The sequence below is a fragment of the Manis javanica genome, chromosome 10 (genome assembly GCF_040802235.1).
Source record: "Manis javanica isolate MJ-LG chromosome 10, MJ_LKY, whole genome shotgun sequence".
NCBI classification, from domain to species: domain Eukaryota; kingdom Metazoa; phylum Chordata; class Mammalia; order Pholidota; family Manidae; genus Manis; species Manis javanica.
Genome location: NC_133165.1, coordinates 36,187,304 through 36,204,323, shown reverse-complemented (window position 1 = coordinate 36,204,323; position 17,020 = coordinate 36,187,304). Strand labels below are relative to the sequence as shown.

At 52.7% G+C, this 17,020-nt stretch overlaps 2 protein-coding genes across 4 annotated transcripts in view; one reads left to right on the top strand and one right to left on the bottom strand.

The window, feature by feature from the left end:
* The window catches only part of MLXIPL (MLX interacting protein like), a 36,799-nt gene extending 31,851 nt beyond the window's left edge, over window positions 1-4,948 (bottom strand). Inside the window, exon 1 of the mRNA XM_037002736.2 lies at window positions 4,822-4,948. The gene's annotated coding sequence lies outside the window, so the exon portion shown is untranslated. The remainder of the gene's footprint in view (window positions 1-4,821) is intronic.
* A 6,927-nt stretch (window positions 4,949-11,875) lies between these two features.
* On the top strand, window positions 11,876-15,960 carry VPS37D (VPS37D subunit of ESCRT-I). 3 transcript variants are annotated; one of them, XM_037002491.2, is made up of 5 exons: window positions 11,876-12,108; window positions 13,431-13,602; window positions 14,063-14,145; window positions 14,751-15,103; window positions 15,351-15,960. In XM_037002491.2, the coding sequence occupies exons 1-5, from the start codon at window positions 11,971-11,973 to the stop codon at window positions 15,379-15,381; spliced, it is 777 nt and encodes a 258-aa protein (XP_036858386.1). In that variant the 5' UTR covers window positions 11,876-11,970; the 3' UTR covers window positions 15,382-15,960. The 3 variants fall into 3 exon arrangements, with proteins under 3 accessions (XP_036858386.1, XP_073071303.1, XP_036858385.1); XM_073215202.1 differs by having other exon boundaries at window positions 11,878-12,108; window positions 14,745-15,115; window positions 15,351-15,956; XM_037002490.2 differs by having other exon boundaries at window positions 11,878-12,108; window positions 14,745-15,103; window positions 15,351-15,871.
* The last annotated feature ends 1,060 nt before the right edge of the window (window positions 15,961-17,020 follow it).

Below are 17,020 nucleotides of genomic sequence, written 5' to 3'. Positions count from 1 at the left end.
ATCCCATGGGAGTAAAAATTAATAGCAAACATTCACATACTCACAGGAAAAGAGGACATGAAAAGAGAAGGGAAATCTGGACATATAGACACCAAACTATGACATTGGTAGTCCTGCAGGAAAGGGAATAGCAGGGGCATTCACTTTGTAAATTTCTTTAAGTTTTAAAGTTGTATAATACCTGTTTATTACTTCTGAAACCAGAAAATAAATTCAGTGAAGTGAAGAAAATAAAAGGAGACAGTGGATGATGGCATGGGAAGCCCCTCCCATCTTCTTGAGGATCCCAATGTCCAGAGATGAAAGCTATACAAACAGCAGGAAAGGCTCCTTGATTGGCTCACCAGAAACTGGGGAAGGTGGAGGTGTGGCACCCAGCTCAGCTTGTCAGGACCCTCATTCTTATCCAGTGGGAACTGAGGACCTGGAGGAGGGTGCTTTCTTTTTAGGGCACAGGACCCAGGGGCTGGGTCATCAGGGACATGTGGGTCATCTCCAGCAAACCAGTCTGCTAATCTGGGCCTCAGCTGCCCTCCCTGTAACTTGGGCAGAAGCAGCCCAGCCTTTTGGTACGTTAGGAACAGCAAGGGGAGGAGAGGTACTACCTGTGTTACAGAAGTTCAGGTGATGGGGGGTCAGCCTGGAGTTGGTGTTTCATTAAGAGCTGTCATACTAAGAATCCGTAAAAATGTCGATGGCCACCATTTATCAGTGGACACCAGCTGGGTGTCCTAAAATTTAATTCACGTCTGACATGATCTACCTGGAGTTAGCATCAAATCCCACAGGGAAAGGGCTCAGTGCCATGAAGACTTCCCCTCCTCCTCCACAGAGATGGGGGTTGGGGCTGAAAGTTCCAACCCTCTAACCATGCCTTGATCTTTCTGGTGATCAGCTCCCATTCTGAAACTATGGGGGACCCCAGCCATCAGTCATCCCATTAACACACAGAAATTACTCTTCACTCCAGAGATCCCACTGGTTTTAGAAGCTGTGTGCCAGAAACCAGGGATAAAGACCAAATATATACATGTTTCCCACTGAACCACACGAGGCATCCCAGTGGGCTGCCAGGCCTGCACACTGGTTATCTGTCTGACCAGTTCACACACCACCTGTCACAGAGGGCTGATGGTCCCCAGTTTGCAGAGCATTCTGAGGCTCAGAGAGCTGTTGTTTCTCCTACGCAGTAAACATGTATTAGAGAGAATGGGACAGTCATCCCCGGGTCATACAGTTTATGAGTAGTGTAGCCCGGGCTGTTTGGGGGGAACTGAAGGCTGACTTTCCCTTATTCCTCTGCCCCCAAACATCACATCAGCTGAGCCCACCCAAGCACGAGCTACAAGGAAGGTACTAGGGTGGAAGCAGCCGGCACATAGTAGGCACTTGGGGACTACTTTGCTGAGTCAGTGAAGGACTGGCAAGGCCATCTCCCTGCGCTCCCCAGGAGGGGCTGTGAGGACTAGGGTCTCGCTGCTGAGGACCCACACCCACCACCTAGGAAGTCTGGCATTCAGAACAGGTGTGAGCTGCGGAAGTTGGCACGGACAAGGGCCTCATGTTCTGCAGTGAGGACATGGCTCACTGTGGATCAGGGGCGTTCCTCAGACCACCTGGCATGTCAGCAGCCCAGCCAGGCCTCCTGCCCCCGATTCCCTTCACGCTGCCCTATTGGAGTCTCACACCAGAGACCCAGAAGAGGTAGAAGAGGTACCACAGTGTCAGTTTACCCATTCTACAGATGAGAAAACAGGACCAGAGGGCAGGTGTGCAGCCCCCTTCTTTGTGCCTAGATGATGCTTCTGGCCACCTCAGTGTCCCAGGGTGGGATCTGTGCCTGACTCTCCAGAGTCAGTTCTGGCAGAGTAGAAATGGGGTTGCTTTGGAAGGGGTACTCTGATTGCCAAGGCCGGGGCCCTCCTGGCACCGCAGACCGCTGCTTGCCTGGGGAGCATCAGGGTCAGACAATGGCCCTGCTGTCAAGGGCTCCCTGGCACAAAGACATGGGGGACAGAGTGTGGGCTCTGTTGCTCAAACCTGCCCCTGTAGTGTGACCTTGGATCTCTTTCTGAGTGTGACCCCTATACAAGGAGGGAATGGTGTGGTAGGCTTTGAGCCTTGGTTTTCTCATCTTTAAAGCGGGTGTGGCGATATAATGCTATATTTACCTTACGGGATTGTTGGGAGAGTTGAATGAAATATGTAAGTGAGAGCCAGTGGTAGGCATGTGGTAAGTGTGGGTTTCCTTCTTCCTTCCCTCTCTTTCTCTCCCACCCCGTTCTTTTTTCCTTCCTTCCTAGACAGCAGCTCTGAGTATGGTGTTACAGAAAGAACCAGGTGCTGTAGGATGCACACAATGTGGGGCACCAATGTATGGCATTGTGTGTCCCCTCCAGAAGATGGGAGAGGGTTCCCATGCCACTGATGTTGGGACAACCTTCAGCAGGGGACTTGGGGATGGAAAATAAGCTTCTCAAACCAGTTCTGCCCTGCCCAGAATACCCAGGCCTCCCACGCTGGGTGGCACTGGGAGTCACACCAGCCTCATGAGGGCATCAGGCTCCTGGACTGACATGGAAAGGGGTCCTAGAGGCAGAGCTCTCACCCAAAGTCACAAGCTACTGAGGCTGTGTGAGACAAGAGCTGGTGGGACTCCCAGAGCCACCCAGCACTGGGGAGGCCTGGGAGTTCTGGGCAGGGCAGAACTGTGACCCCCCCACCCACATGCTGTCTAGCCTGTCCCATATCTCAGGGAAAGTCAGAGGGATGCTTCACCTATTTTTTTGGTGCCAGGCCCTGCCCTGTTCCTTCCTACCCTGTTGGGATTCCACTGTGCAAAGTCAAATTAGCCAGCCTCAAAGAGGAAAGGCAAATGTGAGATGCCTCATCCCTGAAGCTCAGGGGAGGTGGATGAGGTGGCGCAGATCAGGTGGACAGCCATGAGCACTTACGGGTATACACCCTCTTGTGTGCTGCTCCCCAGCTGCTCACAAGCTGCTGCCTGCCAGTCCAGGCAAACTGGCTCAGCCCCAGATGAGCAGAGTGAGGCCTGGAAGAGGGCAGGGTCACCTGGGGACAAGTCAGAGGCAGCCCCGGAGCAGAAACCAGAGCTCTGGAATCAGGCTGCCTGGGTTTGAATCCCAGTCCTACTATTTCCAGACTGTGTGACATTGAGCCAGTACCTTGACTTCTCTGGGCCTCCATTTTCTCATCTGCAAAGGGGCAAGACTATCTTTTACTTCTCCAGTTATCAGGAAGAAAGAAACAGTGCATAAAAGCCCCACACCGTGTCTGGTACACAGTAGGTGCACAGCAAGTTTCAGGTCCTCCCTACCACCTTCCCGGCTACCCTGAGCCTGAGGGAAGCCCCTCTCTCCTCCTCCTCAGCCTCACTTCTGAGCCAAAACCCCTCCTTCGGGCTAAGGAGAGCCTCTCCCAGCTCCAAGCTCCCATACAGTCTCATCTTGCTTTTGCCCACCACAGTCAGCATCAGGGTCAAGGGCAGCCTCAGAGGAAGGCCCCAGGGGGCTGCCTGCCTGTAGGGATAGTGAGCATCTGGGCAAGTGTGGTCTGTTGGAGCCACAAAAGCACAGCCCTACTTGCTTGCATTACACTCTGCAGTTTGTCGAAGCTCATTATGCCCTCCACCGGTTAACCAGTGCCACCCACATAAGCCCAGTGATTTCATTTACAGCATTCCAAGACTCCAGGTGGGGCCCTGACCCTGGCTCATGGCAGCCCTCTCACCTTGTCTCAGGTTAAGTTCTGACCTCAGCCTGAGCCCTGAGCATGATTCCAAACTGAGCACTGGCCTGGGGTAAACTGGGTCCTTGGGTGGGGAGAAGGCACATAGTGGGAAGTGCAGTCAGAAGGCTCATCCCCTAGAGAGAGGGAAATCCTGGGGGCCACAGCTCAGAGCTCCTCAGCAGGAATCCCCTTCTTTCTCCAGAAGCTGCCCCTGGCCTGAAGCTGAAGGCTGAGCCTCCCTGGGTGAGCGTGAGCTCACTGCTCAGACTCCCAGGCCTGAGATTCCCAGGCCCCTGTTGAGAATAAAAGAACTTGTATGAGACGCAAGCAGGGCTAGACCCCTGGCCCCACCTACCACCTGATTCAGCTGGCCAGTGACAACATCTCTCTTGTGGGGAGGACCAGAGGGATCTTGCCTGGAGCGGCCTGCTTCAGGAGACACAGGGGTGGGCGCAGGGTGACTGGGAGTCAGAGGAAGCCCTGGTCCTCCATAGCCAGACCAGTGGGAGTGTCCTTCCCCATTTCTCTAGCTTCTACCTGTTGGCTAGGAGCCTGGCAGCCATGAATCCACATGACTTCCCAGCCCCATGGTGACATCTGGCTTCTCCCTACCTCACCAGGGGGAACTCTGGGTTCTTGCCTCTGATCCTAGGGTCCAACTGGGACCAGGTTCTCTACTGGCACCCACACCTGCCCAAGGCAGGGGATACAACAGGGTGGAAGGCCCCCATCCTGCCTCTCTGGGCCCACACTGAGCTCCACAGAGAGCCCCTAGACCATGATTCAATCTATTCAATCTCAGCCCAGCCAGTAGGACAGGGAACCTATGTGCACCTCACTGGCTGCTCCTGGAAGGGCAGGCAGATTGAACTCTTGAATTTTTGATCCTGAGCCCTTCCTAGGGTGTGAGCTTCTTCCCCCTGGCAGCTGAGTCAGGGTGGGTACACAGGGCATTAACCTCATCAGCCCCTCTGCATTTGACAAGTGAGGAGACTTATGTCCAGTATAGGGGAGGAGCCAACTCCCCTCCCACTAGGCGCGTCCACCCACCTTATCCCTCATCGTCCCTACCTGGATTCCGTGCGATCAGCGGATGGTCTGGGTCTCAGCTAGGGCCACGGCGTTTCCCGGGCGCACGCGGGTGCTCCGCGGCCCGGGAGCTCTGGGGGTGTCTTCTCTGCGAGGGCGGCAGAGGGCTCTGTGCACGGCGCCCTGGGCCGGGCTTTTAGCAGTGGGTGTGGACGCAGGCACTGCCCGGGCCCCACCCACTCGGGGTGTTCTTTGCCCCTTGATCGGTGCCTCCTTCTCTCCTTAGCACGTGAATGGCAGCCGCTCAGCGGGCTGGCGGCCTCTGGGTCAGTAGCCTGCCAATCCCCGTCTGGGATCTGCTCGTGCCGGCTCACCTTTAACCTCCCTCTCCCCAGGGACTCGGTGCCTGGCTCCCAAACCGCGGGCTGGGTTCGAGAAGGGAGGAGCCACGGGTGTGGTGCCATGGCCAGGCGGGCCGAGGCAGCGCCTGGGACGCCAAGTTACCTCCTCCCTCTAGGACGCCCCAGCTACTCTGGGAACCTCATCCCAGTCCCCGAGTTTCCTCTCTCTATTGCTCTCGCATCCGGCTCTCTGATCCCCTTTCATTCCTTGGGTGCAGCTCTATCCCGTACCTGCCTCTAAACCTTCTCCACCTCTAAGCCCCGACCTCTCCCCGATTTCCCATTACCCTCGACAAAGCCCCGCTCCCACTCCTGGGTCTCTCTTCCCCTCCCTGAGCAGCCTTCTCCCTTTTCACCCCCCACACCACCCCTTACAAAGCCTTCCCCCTCCACCCCTCTGCCCTCCCTGAGCTCCATTCCCCCTGGGAACGCTGCTTTCTGCTCTCCTTCCTCCCCACCTCCAGTTCTTGTCTCCTCCTAAGCCTCTTTGCTCTCCCGGAATGCCTCCTATACTCCCATCCTTAAGCCTCTGTCACCTTATCTGAACCTCACCTCTTCCCTGATCCCCTGCCTGAGGCTCCTCTTGCTTCCCGGAGCTCACTCACCTCCCTTCCAGAGATCTTGTTTCTGGATCCTGAGATTCCTCCTGCCCGAATTTTAAATTTATTCCACAAACACCCGCAGGGAACACCCACAGGGTAGCAGCCAGAAAAAGCAAGGAGTGATACACCCCAAATTCAGAAGTGTGGTTACTTTGGGTGTGGACAGGCAAAGGCACAGGCTTGGGTAGGAGCCCCCAGATGTAAGGTATGAGTTCTGGGTTTCAATGATGGATTCATTGGTGCTCATTATAAATTAATAAATCCACCAAGAAATGAAATAAAAGCAGACCACAAATAGACCAAAAATGAGACTGTATTTTTAAAAATTAGGATTAATCTACTTTTGTGTACTTGAGGACTTAAAAATCAGGGTATGTGTGTACACTAGGACAACTGGATATCTACATGCAAAAGTATGAAGTTTGGATTCCTACCTCACACCATATATAAAAGCTAACTCAAAGTGGATCAATGACCTAAACGAAAGGGCTAAACTATAAAACTCTTAGAAGAAAACATAAAGGTACATTTTCATAATCTTCATTAGGAAATGGTTTCTTAGATATGATGCCAAAGCAGAAGTAATAAGAGAAAAAATAGATAAATTGGACTTCATCAAAATAAATATTTTTGCACTTCAAAGAACACCACTGAGAAAGTGAAAAGACAACCTACAGAACAGGAGAAAATTACAAACCATATATCTAAAGAGGACTAGTTTCCAGAATATATAAAGAGGTCTTACAAGTTGACAATATAAAGACAGATACCCAACTTAAAAATGAGCAAAGGCTCTGAATAGTTATTTCTCCAAAGAAGATATAAAAATGACCAATAGCCCATGAAAAGATGCTTAACATCAGTAGTCATCAGACAAATACAAATCAAATCATGAGGTACCACTTCACACCACTAGGATAGTTATAATAAAAAAGACAATAACAATGTTGGCAAAGAAACTGGAAGCTTCATATATTGCTAGTGTGAATATAAGATAGTGCTGTTGCTTTGGAAAAGGCTGCTCTTTTCTCAAAAAGGTTAAACATAGTTACCATATACCCACTCATTGGCATATAACCAAGAGCACATGTCACATAAAACTTACATGTGAATGTTCATAGAGGTACTATCCATTAATAGCCAAACACTGGAAACAACCCCAATGCTTATGAACTGATGAATGGATAAACAAATTGTGGTATACACATACAATGGGATGTTATTTGGTCATAAAATGGGATCAATAGGTATATAATAGAATATTATTTAGCCCTAAAAAGGAAGGAAATTCTGACACATGTTACAGCATGGATGAACCTTGAAGGTATTACATTGACTGAAACAAGCCAGTCACAAGAGAACAAATACTGCATGATTCCACTTAGATGAGGTCCCTATGGCAGTCAAATTCGTGGAGACAGAAAGTAGAATAGTGGGTGTCAGGGGCTGCAGTGAGAAGGGATGGTGAGTTAGTATTTAATGGATACAGAATTTCAGTTTGTGAAGATCAAGACGGTCTGGAGATGGATGGTGGTGATGGCTGCAGAACAATGTGGATATACTTAATATCAGAGAACTGTATGCTTAAAAATGATTAAAAGGGCAATGGTAAATTTTATGTTATGTGTATTTTACCACAGAAAAAGTCAGAAGGAGTCATGTACTAATAAAATACTACAACATGAATGAATCTTGAAAATATTTTGTTAAATGAAAGAAGCCAGTCACAAAGGGCTATATTGTAGGATTCCATTCGTATGACATGTCCAGAAAAGGCAAATCTATAGGGACAGATTAGCAGTTGCCTAAGGTTGGGAGTGTGGGGCACTGAGGGAATGGGGAGTGACTGCTAATGGGTACAAAGCTTCTGTTTGGGATAATGAAAGTGTTCTAAAATTGACTGTGCCAATGGTTGTACAGCTCTGTGAATACACCAAAAAACATTTAATTTTGCAACTTTAATTGTTGACTGTATGACATGAGAATTGTATCTCAATAAAGCTGTGTTTTTTTTAGGGATGGTGACTGCTTCTTGGAGAATAATGAATTTAAAGACGGAACCAGGGAGCAGAACCATGAAGACGAAGTGCCCCAATTGCACAGTCCATTCCTGGAAGTTCCAAGCAGATAGTAATAGGTGTTCCATAATAAAACCAAGGGAGTGTTTCTAGAAAGAGAAACCCATTGCAGCTACTGTTTTTGGAGCACCAAGTAGGTGCCAGGCCTCATACTAAACACATATCAAGTCACCTAATCCTTCAACTACCCATTTTACAGATGATATAATTGGGGCTCAGGAATATTAAGCTTTTGGTCACATAGGGAGTGGCAGAGCTCAGGAGACCCGGTCTGTTCAACTCCAAAGCTAAGGTTTAAAGATAGCCCCTAATAATTATTAATGTTGTATAAAAGTTTTTAACTTTACCAAAAAATATAAAAAATAATACAGTGCGCACTTGTGTACCCCCACTCAGTTTAGAAAATAGAGCTATCTGTTAGTGCCACTGAAACCTTCTAGCTCCTCCCTGATTCCATCCTTCTGCTAGACAGCCATGCTTTTGCGTTTGGTATTTATTGTTCCCATACTATTACTTTGTACATATCCCCAAGCAATATCAAGATTAGTTTTGCATGTTTCTAAACTTAATATAAAGTGTTATAATGCATGTACTCTTCTGAGGCTGTCTTTTGATGCTGTGTTGTTTGTGAGATTCATTCAGATTGACATGTGTAGCTGTAATTTGCTCATTTCTGTTGCTGTGTAGTATAAAATATTCCACCATATGAAGGTCCACCAGTTCCTTTGTCATTCTCCTGGGATTGGACATTTAGGTTGTTTCCAGTTTTTTGTTATTACAAGTTGAGCCACTATTAACAATCCTGCTCTTTTCTTCTTGTCCAAGAGTGAAAATTTTTAGGAGTTTGTATTAGTTTCCTACTGCCTCTGTAACAAATTACCAAATTAGTGTCTTAAGGCAACACAGATTTATTATCTTACAGTTTTGGATGCCGGAAATCTGAAATGGGTTTACCTAGGCTGAAATCAAGGTATTGGCAGGAACATGCTCTCTCCCGAGTTTCTAGGGGAGAATCCATTTCCTCGCCTTTTCTGGCTTCTAGAGGCTGCCTGCATTCTTTGGCTCCTAGCTTCTTCCTCCATCTTCAAAACAAGCAGCATAAAGTCTTCAAATTTCTCTCTGGCTCTGTCCCTCCTGCCTTCCTCTTATAAGGAGCCTTGTGATATACAGTGGGCTCCACTTGAATGACCCAGCATGTTCTCTCGACCTCAGGGTCCTTAATTTAATCACATCTACAAAGTCCTTTTTGCCATGTAAGGTAACATATTCACAAGTTCTAGGGTTTTGGATGAGGACACCTTTGGGGACTGTTCTTCTGCCCATCAGAGGGGAACAGCTGCATGTTGTGATATAAGCATCTTTGAATCACCAGTTTGTCAAACAGCTCTCCAAAGTGAATTGATTCTCTCTCCCACTAGCAGTGCATAAGCGTTTCTGTGGCTTCTCCTCTTCACCAACACTTGATATCACCTGACTTGTTAATTTTCAGCAACCTGACAGCTGTGACATGTCTGGGGTCTGACTGCTATGTGGTCAAGAAAGAGATGGTGGTCAGTGAATGTGAAGGGGGTGGTGCTTGGCAGCAAGAAAGGTGGTCAGTGACCTTGGTGAGAGCAGTGCCCTTAAAATGGTGAGATGGGGGGTAAGTCAGACTGAGTCCAGGAACAAGGAGGGTGAGGAAATGGGCACAGGAAGTGCAGAGTGTAAAGGCTATGTCTTGGTCAGCTCGGGCTGCTATAACAAATACCAGACTGGGTAGCTTACCCAACAGACATTTATTTCTCATAATTCTGGAGGCTGGGAAGTCCAAGATCAAGGTGCTCGCAGATTTTGCTTTTGGTGAGAGCTCTCCTCCTGGCTTGCAGTCTTGTCTTCTCACTGTGTCCTCACGTGGTGGAGAGAGAAAGAATTCTGGTCTCTCTTCCTCTTAAGGACACTAATCCCATTGTGGGGGGCCCCAACCTCATGACCTCATCTAACCTCATTGCCTCCCAAAGGTCATACTTCCAAAGGCTATCACATGGGGGAGTAGGACCTCAACAGATAAATTTTGTGGGGACACAAGCATTCAGCCCATATGGGATACTTTATAAATATTGGAGGTGGTAGGGAAAGGGAGGTATCAGTCTAAAGGCGGAAATCAAAGGAGAAAGAAACAGAAAGAGAAAGAAGAGTGGAGCAGGAGGCAGGTGGAGATGACATGCACAACAAGGGACCTGGGTTGGCTTTGGAAGGAGGAGAGGCTGCCCTTCCTGGAGGTGGGAGGAAAGGAAGGGTGCTGGGGTAGATAGAGAGAAAATCCAGAGGTGGGGCATGAAGTACAGAAGCTTCTCCACGTGATGGGCAGTGAGTTATCTACTGAGAGGGGCAGGAATGGGTGTGGGGATCTGAAGTTTACATGGGACATTGCTGTGGGGCATTCAACAGGGCATTGAACAAAGGGGGTTTGGTGAGAAAGTGGGGACAAGCTGAGGCAGGAACCTTCCATCAGCTCTCACCAGCACCTCTGAAAGTGAAGGCCTGCAGTCCAGAGTAGAAGAGGTCAAGGAGGGCCGGGTAGGGGGAGTGTCTAGGAGACCCCTGAAAGCTTAATGGAAATAGTGGGTCCTGAGAAGTCAGAGCAGAACCAGGGAGATCATAGCCAGGAAACTGCGAAGTGTGGAGGAGCTCTTGGTAATGCCCAGGACAGCAGTGGAGGGAGAGTTGGGACTGCGGGAGCCAGAGGAAAGGGGCACGTGACTCAGCCTGAAGCGGTAGAGAGGGCTTCCAGGAGGTGGTGATGTTTCAGCTGAATCTTGAAGGAGAAAACCAAATTTCAGTTGTCGTAAAAATGTGGAAAAAGTGTTACCATCATAGTCTGTCAACAAGCCTGTCCTGCTCAACTCTATCATTTTTGTTTCTCTCATCTCCACCATACCCACTGTGTTTAGGCTGGACTGGGAGAGTCCTTGTTGGGTTCTTTCAGTCCCCATGCTTTGGCTTATAGTAGTCTCTTTGGTTTTATTACTTTTTCCTTCAATTTCAGAACTCCTATTCATCCTTTAAAACCCAGCTCAAATGTCACCCCCTCTAGTGAGCCTTTCTGATTGCCCTGGTTCCTTCTCTGTGCTTTCTTAGTAGTTGGCTGAAGTGGAACAAGTTCACTCATCACTGTCTGATTTTAGACAAGTCAGTCTCTGAGTGCTTGTTTCCTGACAATGGCCACTGGCCACGCCTAGTTGTGACGATAAGGGATGTGACATCCTCTGGCATCATCCAAGAATCACAGAGGAAGATCTCGTGTGGTGACCATTCTGTCCAGCACTAAAGTAAGCTGAGTGAGAATGTGAGCTCTCTGAGAGTTGAGGCGATGCCCAGCCCCGAGAGCCTTCCCGCAGAGCTTAGCCCAGTGCCCCCCCGCGGCACCATGTGCTTTGCGGACCGCACAGACTAGAAGAACTGAGACTATCATTTACCTGTAAGGTGACTTTGGGGAGGTGACATCATCTCTGTTAGTCTGTTTCCTCATCACTAAAGTAATAACTTATTATAAGGTATTCACTCACTGCAAGTAAGGCACGCAACATTCACCATCTCTAACCCTCACCCCATTTTACAGAAGAGAACACTAAAGCTTAGGGAAGTGAATGATTTTGTCCAAGTTAGCAGCAGGGCAGGAGCTCCTGGCGACTAGCTGAACTCGGAAAATTGTGCGAATCGAAGGGGAGATGCGAACTAGCCCTGCAAACTGTACACGCCTGGGGTGGGAGAGTCCGTGCCTGGGGGAGTGGTGAATGGTGGCACGGAGAGGGGTGCGAAGGTGGGCGGCCTCCGCTGTCCGGAGGGCCGCAGGGGTGGGTTTGCCCGGCGGTCGGGTGCTGGAGGGGCAGCGCGACGCTGCGTGGCTTTGCCAGGGTGGGTAGGGGTGCGGCCCGCCCCCTCCTACCCAACCACCAGCGCCCGCGCGGCGGCTCCTTTAAGAGCGGGGCGGGGCGCCCTCTGGCGGCGGAGCGGCGCGCGCGGCCGGAGCCGGAGCCGGATCCCGGAGCCGGAGCGGAGCGGAGTGGAGCCGGGGCGGAGCGGGCCGAGCGGGCCGAGCCAGCAGCCGAGCTGGGGGCGCGGGCGGGCGGCATGTACCGGGCCCGGGCGGCGCGGGCGGGGCCGGAGCCCGGCAGCCCGGGGCGCTTTGGGATCCTCAGTACCGGGCAGCTCCGGGACCTGCTTCAGGACGAGCCCAAGCTGGACCGGATCGTGCGGCTCAGCAGGAAGGTAGCACGGGGGGCGCGGGCGGGGGGCGCGGGGGACGGGCCGCGGCCTGCCGGACCTGCCGACCGACCGAAGGGCCGCGCGGGCCGTGCTGCGGGGCCGCCGGCGGGCGCGGGAGCCTGGCACGTCCGAGTGGGCCCCGCGGAGCCGCCCCCGGGGGAGGGGGCCCCTGGCCTGGGGAGGGTGGGGCGCTGGAGACTCGGGGAGGCACCCGTGCACCCCCGGGATGGCTGCGAGACGTGTCCTACGGCGGATGCTCCGGGGAGGTGTGTTCCGGGGACAGGGGGTGGCTATGTTGTGGGGGGCCCTGGCCCGCACACCCACGTTCTGTAGGGCCAGAAAGGGGAGGCACCTTCCATAGGGAGAACTAGGGGCCTGTGTGACATCTGGGGGGGCCGTTGGGAAGGGCGTCTGCATTCTGGGGGTGCAAGAGGGGGCTTTGTGTCTTCCATTGGGGAGGGGTACTGAAAGCTGATGTGTGTATTCCATAGGCCACCATAAGAGAAAGTTGTATATTTCACAGGAGATAGGCCCGGGCTGGTTGCTGTGGGGGCCAGTAAGGGAAAGTGTATGTTGGAGGGAGGCAGATAGGAGGGGCATGTGCATCCTATAGGGGACAGATGGAGGGTAGTGCGTTCTCCAGGGGCAGGGAGGGGAGGCTTGGCCCTCCTAGAAACAGAAGGAAAAAGCATTCTCCAGGGCCAGGGAAGAAAGGGGGTCTGCTTTCTGCAAGAGAAGAAAAGCTGGGAGCAGGTGCTAGGGGATCAGGGAGGAAAAGGGGGTGTGTATTCCTTGGGGTGTGGGGATTCCACTGGAGGGCAGAAGGATGGGGTGTGAAGGGAAGAGAGGGTGGCTTGAGGGGAGTACCGCACAGGGACAGGGGAAGACATCACTAGAGAGTAAATAAATACAGGGGGGAGTGTGTTCGGCACAAACACCTGAGGAGGAAGCAGACAAAGGCCTGGAATGAGAGGGAAGCTGCCCATGCATGGAAAATGGGACAGAGGAGGGAGGGGGACTCTTCAGGGACCTGAGCAGACATATTAATTGAAAAATTAAAAATTAACTAACATTTGTAGAGGCCTTCATAGTTTTTCTCACTTAGGTCTTACACAACCCCCTTAAGATAGATGTTTTTAGCTCACTTAGTAGAAGAGGAAACTGAGGTCCAGGGAGGCAAAGCCTGGTTGGGCCTCATGCAGTCTCTCCACCTGTTGGCTTGCCATCCTGAAGGTTGGGGTGCCTCTGGCTTGTCACCCAGGGTGGCAGTAGGTGGATGTGGGCAGACTCCATGAGCAGGCCTCTTGTCTCTTCTGTGCCGGCAGTTCCAGGGCCTACAGCTGGAGCGCGAGGCATGCCTGGCCTCCAACTACGCACGAGCCAAGGAGAACCTGGCACTGCGGCCACGCCTGGAGATGGGCCGGGCTGCCCTGGCCATCAAGTACCAGGAGCTTCGAGAGGTGGCAGAGAGCTGCGCGGACAAGCTGCAACGACTAGGTGAGGGGGCAGCTGGGAGAACAGCCTGGGCAGGAGCTGTTGGCCATATGGCTGGTTGGCCTTGGGAAGTGCTAGCCTCTGAAAGGTGGGACTTGGGCAGAACTTTCTCTGGGCAAGTTTGAGAGCTGCTCAAAAACTGAGAAAACTGAATTGGGGAAGTGAGCAGTGGAGAAGAGCTGGGTTGGAGAGGCCAGAGGGGAACCCTGGGCAGTGGGTAAAAAGGGGGCCCAATACCCAAGAGCCAGGGCTGCTCTAGGAGACAAGCCCCTGCTTCCTCTCTTGCACTAGGAGGGGGACAGAACCTTGAGAGGGCAGGGTACAAAGCAGTCCCGTGGGCATTGTAGAGGTGAGAAACTGAGGCTCCAGAGAGGGGGAGCAAAGCACAGAATCACACAGTCAGGATGGAGCCTTGGGATTCTGAGGGCAGGGGCCATTCACACTGCCCCTCTGTGGCCCTCAGAGGAGAGCATGCATCGCTGGAGCCCCCACTGTGCGTTGGGCTGGCTGCAGGCTGAGCTGGAAGAAGCAGAGCAGGAGGCTGAGGTGAGGGGGGCTGCTGCTGGGCTTGGGGAAAGGGAGGGAGACCCATCGTATTATCTCCCCACCTCATTCTCACATTGCAGGCTTGAGAGCACCTCCTCCAGGAAGCCTGCCCTGAGTGCCTGACCCCCAGGACAGCCCTTGGCATTGCTGTCCAGCCGTTTGCACTGGACCACAGGGCCCACTCACCCCACCCTGGCCCCCCTCCCCTGTGAATGGCTCAGGGTAGCATAGGCGGGGTCTACAGAGGAGCCAGGGCAGGTTTCTCAGCCAGCTGGGACAGCTGGGTTGGGATCACAGTGCTCAGGGAGTCCACCAAGGTTGGGGAGGAAGGGCTGTGGCCCTGATTCTACTTCAAGCGTGCCCCCATCTCTGATCCTGCCTCATCTCTGACCCAGCAGGTGGGGTGATAGTAAGGAAATCAAGGCTTGCGAGTAGAGGACATTTGTCTGCAGTCACTCAGCAAGTCAGAGGCAGGCTCAGGCTGTAATTCAGGTGCCCCGTCCCCCAGTTGTGGGGTGGTTGCCATTGTACGGGATTCAGGCTGGGAGAGCAGTCTTTGGGGGTGCTCCTTCCACACTGTCCCTTCCCTCCTGTCCCAGGAGCAGATGGAGCAGCTGCTGCTGGGGGAGCAGAGCCTGGAGGCTTTCCTGCCCGCCTTCCAGCGAGGCCGTGCCTTGGCCCACCTGAGGCGCACCCAGGCCGAGAAGCTGCAGGAGCTGCTGCGGCGCCGGGAGCGGTCTGCCCAGCCAGCGCCCACTGCTGCTGTGGATCCCCCCAAGCCCTTCCCTGCTGCGGCTGTCCTGCCTACCGGTGCTGCCCGGGGGCCACCAGCAGTGCCCCGGAGCCTGCCCCCCTTGGACTCCCGCCCAGTGCCCCCACTGAAGGGCTCCCCCGGGTGCCCCCTTGGCCCAGCCCCTCTACTGAGCCCTCGGCCCTCGCAGCCAGAGCCCCCCCACCGGTAGGATCCAGGGTACGGCCCCCCAAAGGGGGGCCCAGACAAACTTGATGCGTGGCTCCTCCTCCTCCCCCACTGTCTGGGTGGGGGGAGGGGCAGGCCCTTCCCCCTGGCGTCAGGCAGGCCCTGGCCCTGGAGGCTGAGCTGGGGAGGTGGGTCACCTGGAAGATGCCCGGGAAGAGGGCCGGGGTGGGGTGGGCAGGGTACTATACCTCTGGCGCTGAGGAAACTCTGCCTTTTTTCTCCCCAGGGCCTCCCAGGTGATGGGCCAGCCCCAATGAAAGAACTTTACTCTTGGGGTCCTGGGAAGGTGTCTGCCTCCCCCAAGGGGCCCTGCCTACGGGGTCTGTTGCACCCCACCACTCCACTGGGCTCACACAATGCCAAGGCTGACAGGAGTGTTTTTCATCATGTCCTGAGCTTACCTTTACCCCAATTCTGGGGCCCACGGCCTGGGAGCCAGGTGGTCAGGCTCCAGCTGTGGGGCCAGGGACTCCGTGGCTGTGGGGTTACTACGTGCCCCATTCATGCTCCAGACTCTGGGGCAAGGTAGGCCAGGGCTTCTGACCTGCACAGGTGAGAGTGGGCCATCCCCAGGAAAGACCGTTCTGTATTTTTCTGTCCCCATCTCCCTAGAATGGAACCTTTTTGAGGGCAGGTCCTTGTCTTTGTATGTTCTGTCCCCAGCCCCACCTCCCAGGGGCCGTCAATAAATGTGATGAGGATGATGATGCTGCCGACTCCTCTCTGCCCACGCAGCCGGCCACTCTGCGGTCACAGCCTCCACATCTCACTCCTGCGCTTCCTACTCTTGAGACGCCCTCCCTTCCTCTCTGCCCATCCAAAGCCCAGCTGTCCTTCAGGTCCAGCACTGCTGCCTCTTCCATGAAGCCTTCTCTGATTACCAACCCCTGGGAGTCTTTCCTAACTCTTAACTTCCCAGTACTTCTGGGCAGAAGTGCACTCTGTTCCATCACTGTTCAACTACCTCACCTGTACACACCTTCTTTTCCTGGATTGCTATAAACCCAGTCAGGATGGCACCTGCTCCTTTCTGGCCTGCCAAGTAACCACCCCCATCAAACGATGGTGGGGGTATATTGGGTAAATACTAGGCGGCAAGCTTGGCTGTTGAGCTTGGGACACAAAGTTTGGAGAACAGGATTGGCTTCGGTCAAGTCTAACAAGATGAAGTTTGGCAGGGAGGCATGGGAGGTCCTGCAAGTTAAGAGGGGACAATCAGAGTGCTGTAGAAGCTAATGTGATCTTGAGCCATGTTAACAAGGATCAACAACCAGCAAGAAGAGGGAAGTATTGGGTTGGCTCAACACTGTAAGTGGGATCCCCCAAACCAGCACCTTTGGAGTAATGAAGAAAAAGAGGATTGTGAATAAGTCCCATGAGGAACAGTTGAGGGATCTGTTTGAAATACATGTGTAATATTTAGCCTTTGAATCTCTAAAGGCTAGAGATGTATAGCCAGAGGTCATGCAGAGCCAGTCATCAGAGTCAAGACCAATGGGTGGAAATCACAGACTGCCAGGTTTGCGCTCAGTATGAGGCTTTTAAGTCAGGGTTGCTGCTGCAGGTAGATGGTCCCTAGTCCTAAAGCTGTGCAAGCAAGGCCTGAGGTACTGCTTGATGGGTTCCTTAGAGATTTAGGCAATGATTGGAGGGACTGGCCCATTTGAGCTTTTGAGAGTCCTTCAAGTCCAGTCTGATTTACCCTGGGTAGGGGTGCAGTCAAAGCGCTGACAGTGTCCACTTGAGAACTGCCATGTGACACTGGCCTTCGTGTTCGTTCCTGCAGTCCTCACTTTTCCTACTGCTGGCACTCGAGCTGCTGGAAGCTCAGGGACATTGGAACCACATGTGCCTGCCTGAGAAGACAGAAGACTGAATGTTGGCAACTGCCCACAG